This window comes from Triticum aestivum, chromosome 5A (genome assembly GCF_018294505.1).
Source record: "Triticum aestivum cultivar Chinese Spring chromosome 5A, IWGSC CS RefSeq v2.1, whole genome shotgun sequence".
Lineage (NCBI taxonomy): Eukaryota > Viridiplantae > Streptophyta > Magnoliopsida > Poales > Poaceae > Triticum > Triticum aestivum.
Window position 1 is genome coordinate 61598989 of NC_057806.1, and position 9581 is coordinate 61608569.

The following is a 9581-nucleotide window of genomic DNA, read 5'->3' on the forward strand; positions in this document are numbered from 1 at the left end:
CGAGGAGACTTGGAGTGATCTGATGTTCAAGTTCTATAATGCACTAAGTATAAAATCAACAAAATCACTGGAAAAAAATGGCTGCTGAATCCATCCTTCTTTTCTGAACGGTGCTGAACCCATCTCTGTGGCTGCAGGGCACAGCCACAAGCCTGAAGAGTATGCGTCGCCGGAGGACATGACAAACGGGGTTCAGATGCTAGCCTTGACAACGGCCAAACTATCCCTGAATCAAGAGGGACTAGCATGGTATAATTTGTGATGTGATAACGTGTGGCGTTGATTATGCACGTGAAACCACTCAAGGTCAAAATGTTGTCGTCTCATTCTCAAACCATTTTCTAGCCGTTCTCTGGTGATAATGTCCATAAGAAAGGGCCTCTCTGATTCGCATGACTCGAAAAAGCATAGTACTAATAAGAAAACATAGGGAAATGGAAAATACGTGAAGGTGTAATGGAAGGTCTCTGATTGCAGCATGGGAAAGGATTAATTGCTTGTCACAGGAACAAGGAAAACTTAGGGGCCTCTTTGGCAAAAATGGTTTTCATACGAAGTTTGGAGGACTGAAAATGGTTTTTTTTTCTCGAATACGCTAAGGTAGCGTATCATTGCATTGATAGACGGAGAGAAAAAGTACAGGGGTGGGATTCATAGTCTCGTGCACACGGATGGCGAGCCTAAGAACCCAGGGGAGCAGAAGGCAGGGGTTGCTCAGCCCCAACAGTTACAAGGTCATGTTACAAAACGGTTCAAGGCGAGCCCTCGAGCTGCAGCGGCGGCCCAGGAGCGAGCTTCCTCTTTGATTGCGGCGATCAGGGAAGAGGAGGAAGGGGTAATCTTATCGAAGATGACCGCGTTCCGGTGACGCCAGAGGGACCAAGCAATGAGGGAGGCGATAGTGGCCAGGCCACGCCTACGCGTGGCCGGGAGAAGAAGGATGGCTGCGGAGAGCCAAGCAAAGTAGCCGGTGGTGCCATCCGGCGCAGCCGTCGTTGGGGAACACCACGAGAGGATCTCGTGCCATGTGATGCGCGCGAACACGCACTCCACCAAGATGTGATGGAGTGTTTTGGGCTCCTGACAGCAGAAGACACACGCGGGTTCGTGTGGCAAGCCTCGCCGGGCCAGCCGGTCAGCAGACCAACACCTGTTAAGGGATGCGAGCCAGATGAAAAAATTGACCAAGGTGGGGGCACTAGTTTCCCAGGTGAGGCGCCAAAACACGGAGTCCGTGGAGCCGTGGAATAGGGCGCTGTAGCAGGAGGAAGCAGAGTAGGCGCCATTGGCTGTCCATCGCCAGCGTAGCAGGTCCGGACGCGGGGCGAGCTCGACTAGCTGGAGGCGGCGCCAGAGCCCCACATACTCGACAACAGCAGTGGGACCGAGGGGGCCCCGGATGTGTGATATCCAGCAGCGATCAGATAGAGCCTGGGCCACCGTGCGCGATCGCCGGATACGACGAGGAACCAACGCCACCAGGGAAGGGGCGCTGTCGAGGGGGTAGAGACCGTCCAGCCACGGGTCCAGCCAGAAGCGGCAGGTGTTACCATCACCGAGGATCCACGACGTGGATGCCCGGAAGAACTGAGTCACCTCAGGGTCGCGCGGGAGCTGGAGGTGCGCCCACGGCCGAGAGGGATCAGTAGCCTGGAGCCAGAGCCAGCGCGTCCGAAGCGAGATGCCAGTACGGTGAAAGTCGCGGATGCCAAGACCCCCCCCCCCCCCCCCCAGCTCGATCGGGCGGCATACCCGTGCCCAGCTAACTAGGCAGGAGCCGGCGCGCGCATCCTTCCTCCCGTGCCAGAGGAAATCACAGAGGATACAATTAGCCTGCTTAAGGATGGCAGGGGAGAGAGCCATGGCGAGGAGCATGTGGACAGGCATGGCGCTCAGGACTTGCTGAACCAGATTGAGCCGCTCGCCGCGGTTGAGCAAGGCAGCCTTCCATGTAGCAAGCTTGCGACCAAGCTTCTCAATCAGAGGAAGCAGATGGGCGGCGGGCACTTTCCTGAGCGAGAGGGGGAGGCCCAGGTAATGAATGGGGAAGGCCACCACCGGGCAAGCGAGGGCGGCACTGACGTTGCTTGCAGAGTCGTCGGGGCACTGGATGGGAGCGGCAAGGCACTTCGCGAAGTTTGTGCGCAAGCCCGAGGCAGTGCCAAAACGATCTAGCAGAGAGTTGATAGCAGAGAGCTCAGATCTATCGGGGTGGCAGAAGATGATCACATCGTCAGCGAAGAGGGAGACGCTTGACGGGGCATGCATGCGCGTCAGTCGCTTGAGGATCCCGGACTGGACGGTGAACTGGAGCAGCGTGTTGAGCGTATCGATGACCAGCACAAACAACATCGGGGAGACCGGATCGCCTTGGCGAAGGCCCTGACCGTGCAGAATGGGGGGGCCCGGCGTGCCGTTGATCAGGATGCACGTCGAGGCCGTCGAGATCAGAATGGAAATCCACTCTCGCCACCTCGGGCCAAAACCCATATGTTGGAGCACCCGAAGCAGGAACGGCCAAGAAACAGAGTCGAACGCTCGCGCGATATCCAGCTTGAGAAGCACACGGGGTTGCTTCAGTTGGTGCAGCTGTCGTGCGGTCTGCTGGACGAGGAGGAAGTTATCGTGGACGCTCCTTCCAGAGATGAAAGCACTTTGGTTGGGGGAGATGAGTTCGCCAAGACGCGGCGCCAACCGAAGCGAAAGAATCTTAGCAAATAGCTTCGCGATCAGGTGGATGAGGCTGATCGGCCGGTAATCAAAGAGGGAGGCGGCGTCGGGCCGCTTGGGCAGCAGAGTGATGTATGCCTCGTTAAGCCGTTGAAAGGCTTGTCCATTTAGCGCATAGAGCTTGTCGAAGACGTTGCAAAGATCATCCTTGATGATGAGCCAACATGAACGCAGAAACTCGACAGTGAAACCGTCGGGACCGGGGGCTTTTCCAAAAGGAAGTCGCTTGATAGCCTCCCATATCTCCGCCGACGAGAACGGGCTATCTAGAGCAGAGAGGTCGAAGGAGCGCTGGCCAATGGCATCCAGGTCAAGGGTGAACCCGCGCTCTGCGGGGGCGCCGAGGACGGAGGAGAAGTGCGTGAAAGCGGCTTGGGCTAAGTCAGCCTCACCTGACACGTGCACCCCATCCACGAGGAGGCTAAGGATGCGGTTCTTGTTGCTGCGGTGAGACGCCATGATCTTGGAGATAGCGGCCGCAGCTTCGCCAGCCCGAAGCCAACGCAAACGAATGCGCTGGCGGGCGATCGAGCGCTCAAGGGAAGCCAACCCGAGGTATTTGCGCTTGAGCTGCCGGCGGAGCCAGGTCTCAGGAGGGGATAGGCGGCGAGTGTCTTGAGCCTCGTCAAGCCGGGTAATGAGCTCGCGGGCAACCCCAAGTTGAGCGGCAAGATTGGAGGCGAAGCGAGAGCTCCATCTTTGGAGGCTGCGCGCGGTGACCCTGAGCCTAGCAAAAATGCGCCTGAACGGGTCATGCTCCGGGGCCGTGGAATGCCAAGCCGACTGGATGGTTTGCTGAAAGCCATCGAGGCTGGGCCAGTACTGCTGGAAGTGAAAGCGCCTGCTGCCAGACGCCCTGGTGGCACAGTCCAGGAAGAGGGGTGAGTGATCCGAGACCGAAGACGCAAGACAGCGCAAGAGGCAGTGGGCGTGGTCGAGCTCCCATGACGAGGTACACAGCACACGTCATTACGAACCAGGATCGGATTGTCCTGTTCATTGGACCAAGTGTATCACCGCCCGTGGAGGTAGATGTCGCGCTGACAATTTCCCAACACGTGTTATTTGGTTTGTATGATCGAATCCTGCAAATTTGTTTTTTCTGAACTAAGATTCTTGCATAATGGAGTATTTCATAGATATTTCTATTTTTGATATGGACCTTTTTGTTTTGAACACGCGGCAAGGGCATTTAAGGCCCCGCTTGGTATCGGTGTAAATTTTTACACCCGTATAGATTTTACAGGTGTATTTCACCGGCCGTAACGTGATTTCCATCTGGATAAAGAACGATGTGTGGAGGTATGTACATTTTACAACGGTATATCGCTGCGAAACAACGTTCCAATCAACGCGTTACACGTCGCCACCGTGAGACTGGAACACCGCAGGCCGGACGTGCTTGCTCTAGAATGCCCGTTTTGTTTTTCCCTGTGATGCCATCAAACAGATTTTGAGACAAATTCTATGGTGTAGGAATCATGTAGACGTGGGGTGTACCGAAGCAAAACTCCGTATACAATCCTGCATATATTTTTTAGAGCTTGGCTGACCACAGCCTTGCCAAGTAAAATAACATGTAGTCTTTTTTTTTTGCGGGGAATAAATAACAGGTAGTCGTCTTCGTGCGCTGATCCAATGGATTTGCGTAGAGCACTTGGACCTCGTCGTTGCTTCGCCCGCCCGTTGCGTGTGGGCGGATTGAATATGCTCCTGTACCTCTCGTAGAAGCACTCGTCGCACTACTATACATAGGATAGGACATCATCGCCGGAGACCATAGGGAGATGGCCTCTTCGCCGCCGTCGTCGCAGCCGCGGGTGTGCGTCACCGGAGCCGGCGGGTACATCGCCTCCTGGCTCGTAAAGCTGCTCCTCGCCCGCGGCTACGCCGTGCACGCCACCGTCCGCGACCCATGTACGTGCCATGCACGCCTGCGCGCTCTCTTTGCTGCTCTCGGCACCTTGTTTAGTTTTGTGTTCTTCAAATCAAACATGAAAAATGGTGATATCTGGGATGAACAAAGCTGGAGTACGTACCTGCCACAAGCTAATTCTGCGTCGCCATTTCAGCTACCACAAGGTGTATTCCATGCCCCCCTCCTTCGACCCTTTTAAACGTAGCAAATAATAGTGGGGCTAGAAAATTAATGTGTATCCGAGTCAAAGGAACCACTAGTAATCAGCGGTATGCTCGTATTGATGATGTTGTGCTGTTGCTGTAATCAAGTTATTAATGATTGGATGAAAGCAAGAAATAACCTTAAGTCGGTCTCTTCCCTAAATACCGACTATAAAAGTGAACGTAGTCTTTTACTACTTTGAAGTACATGGTTCTTCCCGTGCAAAAAAAAGGTACATGGTTCTTGCCCAAAAGAGTGTGTGTGTGGGTGGGGGGGGGGGGGGGGGGGCACAACACTCTATGGATGAAATTATAAGTTTCATATTGTATATTTCATTCATGTCCTCACAGTCATTATGGTGGCTTTGAAGGGCCAGTTCTTTTGCTAGCTTTTTTGGGCCAGAATAAGCTACCCTCTACCTAGCTTATTCTAGAAGCCAAACCAAAATTTTCTTTTTAGAAACCTACTAGTCAAGTCTTAACTACTAGGTTTCTAAAAAATAAATTTGTTTGGGCTTCTAAATAAGCTAGGTAGGGGGGCAGTTCATTGCAGCTTATTTTAGAAGCCACCAAAAGAACTGGCCTGAAGTCCTGGAGTCTTTACTGTAAGCTTCGTCTTCATTTCTTGTACGCCTGTTATCATCTCCGTGTTTAATTATACTCCAGTGCATATCCTTCTTGCTCATGATAGGTTTTCATTCTTGTGTAATATAAATTCTGACTTAGATAGAATTATATTCTCATAAGCACTTGAAAGGGTTCCTAGAACAAAAGTACACGATACTTGAGTTGGCGTGTGCAAGCTAAGCCATTGGTCCTTGTGTTTCATGGAATTTGAACTAGTATATGGCCGCATGGCCTAAGAGTGTAATTCGGGTGCGGATGTTCTTATCATGTACTCACACTCCTCGTATAGGTGAATAATTGTTAATAACTTCTATCTTAGGTGATCCAAAGAATGCACGTCTCAAACAACTAGACAAGGCCCTGGAAAATCTCCGTTTGTTCAAGGCAGACATGCTTGACTACGACGCAGTGGCAACTGCGTTTGTCGGGTGCGATGGTGTCTTCCATCTTGCCTCTCCAGTGCCCATAGACAAGATGGTTGATAAAGAGGCAAGCAATGAAATACATTCACTTGAGGCTGGTTGGCTGATTTTCAATCTTACAATCTAGTAATTTGTTGTTACGATCATTTACATGAAATATAATTGACGTAGTAAAATTAACACATTTCAAATTAAACTAAAAATTAGATTTAAATTTAAGATACAAACCAAAAATAGAAATCAAAACTCAGTAAAAAAATGTATTATTTGTGCACAACAAATTAGGAATTCTGGAAAGAAAAATGGTTTGAATTTGATCTTAGTTTAATTCATTAAGACTTAGTAGATTGCATTTCAATTCTAAATCGGAAAGAAATATGAAGAAAAAAATGTAATATAGAGAATAATTGTAATGATTTCTAGGATAAAAACATTCATTCTAAAGTAAGTGAGGGAAAGTTATAAATTTTATTCAATCTAATTAGTTACTATGTTCATAAAATGTTGACATGGCCACGTTAGGAGCCGCATGGTCATGTTAGACGGGGCACTCTTTCAGAATGTGTATATTCCTTATGTCAAGTAAACGACAAAATGATGCACAAATTATGGGTAAAGATAAGGAGGGTGGTAAAAAATATATTTCAGCACTACACAGGTAGTGGTGAAAAGTAGTATTCAACATTTTCAATCTATACCTGCAACAACATTAGGCCTGGTCATAATAACATTTTCTTAGGATGTAAATATGTTTTTTATGAGGTCAAGTAAGATTATAAGTATTACAAGCTCACTCTTTCTTAGGTACACATGTAATTCTTAATAAGGTCCTAAGTTTGAATTGTGCAGAAAGAGATGATGGCTCCTACTGTTAATGGCACCATGAATGTACTTGAGGCTTGCTCTGCTATGAGCGTTCAAAAACTTATTGTGGTTTCATCCGGCGCTGCTATTACTTTGAACCCAAATTGGCCTCTAGATAAACTGAAAGATGAGAATTGTTGGTCAGACAAAGAGTTCTGCAAGGAAAATGAGGTTAGCAACGATGATTAATTATAAGATATTCATGCACCAAGTCTCCAGAGAGATTGATATTCATGCACCACGGAACACATGAAAACATGTTGATGTGTACCTTAATTAGTTTCTTTATGTGAAAATACAATATTTTTTATATTTCATAAATCCTAAAATTGTGCAAGATCTATAAATGGTTTGTAACTTATTCCTAGAGATGGCCGTTGAGAGGTACTAGGGTAGGAGGACTAACTTACTTCTGGCAGATCTGGTATGCCCTTGCCAAGACGGAAGCTGAAGAGATGGCCCTCGAATACGCAAAGAAAAATGGATTACATGTCATTACATTTTGCTCCGGTGCGGTCTTTGGCCCACTGTTGCAGGCTGATGTGCTCAATATTACCACCAAATTCCTCCGCTATATCATAAAAGGTTTAGTGGTGATCTATTCATCATGTTTTCTCAACATTTCTCTTCTCATTTATCCCAAGGATTACATTAGTACTACATTAGTTCAACAGAGGAGTTTAAGAAATAGATAAATTATTTTCTTCTTCTTTTTTACCCTATTATATCTCCATTAGTTGGATTAATTGCAGGAGGTCCTGACACAATAAATAACAAATTCTGGCCCATAGTAGACGTCCGTGATGTTGCTGATGCACTACTGCTGTTATACAACAAGGCAGGACCATATCAGAGGTACATATGTTCAGAACACCAAATCGACATAAAAGATTTGGTGGATTTGATGAAGAGCATGTACCCCAGCTATAACTATGTAGACAAGTAAGTCATATCAGCATACTTTCATGTTTGTAGTTATGTGGTTATTATTTCCACCAGATTTTCACCACTTTTTTTTGTTTAGACTGGTTGATGTGAATTATAAGCTTGGGATGAATTCACATAAACTTAAGAATCTAGGATGGAAACCGAGGAAGTTGGAGGAGACACTTGCAGATAGCGTCGAGTCATATGAGAAATCAGGAATCCTTAATGCGGAGGAGGAACCTTGTCGTGTTCCGTATTTCTACCGTATGCCACCTGTCCTGGAGTGAATGGACATTGTTGTTCACCTATTGTCGTGTCATGGTTTATGCATTTGCTTGAAAGTTGAAACTTCACCAGATGTATTTCGTAAAACAGAAATAAGACTCATGAGTTAACCATGTGCATATGTTTATCTATGCTTGAGATATCCAATTTCCAACCCTCAACGAACCAGATGGTTCATGGTTCAACCATGCACTCAAAAAACCAGTTACCACACAACCTCAAAGTCTCAAAACCGTTTAATTCCTGCCTCACCCTAGTAGAAACTGCTTTCCACATACGTTAGAGGTTTTGACTGAGTTACCGCGTCATTTGAGGGCTGCCCAACTCGCCGGTAGTGGGTAACTAACGTGTGATGTCTACTACGCAACATTCTTCTTGTAGACTCGTGTTGGGCCTCCAAGCGCAGAGTTTTATAGGACAGTAGCAATTTTCCCTCAAGTGGATGGCCTAAGGTTTATCAAACCATGAGAGGCGTAGGATGAAGATGGCCTCTCTCAAACAACCCTGCAACCAAATAACAAAGAGTCTCTTGTGTTCAACACATCCAATACAATGGTAAATTGTATAGCCGCACTAGTTCGGCGAAGAGATGGTGATACAAGTGTAATATGGATGGTAGATATAGGTTTTTGTAATCTCAAAATATAAAAACAGCAAGCTAACTAGTAACAAAAGTGAGCAAAAAGGGTATTGCAATGCTTGAAAACAAGGCCTAGGGTTCATATTTTCACTAGTCCAAATTCTCTCAACAATGATAACATAATTAAATCATATGGAAATCCCTCAACGTGCGACAAAAGTCACTCCAAAGTTCCTGTCGCAGAGAACATAAGATGAAATTACTTGCAGGGTACGAAACCACCTCAAAGTTATTCTTTCCGATCAATCCATTGAGCTATTCCTATAAGTGTCATAAACAATCCTAGAGTTCATAGTAAAATAACTCCATATTATACACATCAATCAACCCTAATTTCACCTAGATACTCCAATGTCACCACAAGTATCCGCGGGTCAATTATACGATATGCATCAAACAACTTTAGATTCATAATATTCAATCCAACACAAAGAACTTCAAAGAGTGCCCCAAGATTTCTACCAAAGAATCAAGGACGAAAACGTGCATCAACCCCTATGCATAGATTACCCCAACACCTCGGGAATCCACGAGTTGAGTGCCAAAACATACATCAAGTGAATCAATAAAACACCCCATTGTCACCACGGGTATCCCGCACTAGACATACATCAAGTGTTCTCAAATCCATAATAGTATTCAACCCGATAATAGTGAAACCTCAAAGGTAAAACTCAATTCATCACAAGGAGGTAGAGGGGGAGAAACACCATATGATTTAACTATAGTAACAAAGCTCGCGGTACATTAAGATCGTGCCAAATCAAGAACACGAGAGAGAGGGAGATCAGACACATAGCTACTGGTACATACCCTCAGCCCCGAGGGTGAACTACTCCCTCCTCATCATGGAGGCCACCGGGATGATGAAGATGGCCACCAGTGATGGTTTCCCCCTCCGGTAGGGTGCCGGAATGGGCTCCCGATTGGTTTTTGGTGGCTAAAGAGGCTTGTGCTGGCGGAAC

The 9581-nt window shown here is 47.2% G+C and overlaps 1 protein-coding gene across 1 annotated transcript; it reads left to right on the forward strand.

The window, feature by feature from the left end:
- Positions 1-4517: 4517 nt before the first annotated feature.
- LOC123106583 (cinnamoyl-CoA reductase 1-like) lies at positions 4518-7978 on the forward strand. The gene is made up of 6 exons (XM_044528696.1): positions 4518-4647; positions 5798-5967; positions 6750-6935; positions 7184-7349; positions 7517-7706; positions 7789-7978. Exons 1-6 carry the CDS (start codon positions 4518-4520, stop codon positions 7976-7978), a joined length of 1032 nt encoding a protein of 343 aa, XP_044384631.1.
- The last annotated feature ends 1603 nt before the right edge of the window (positions 7979-9581 follow it).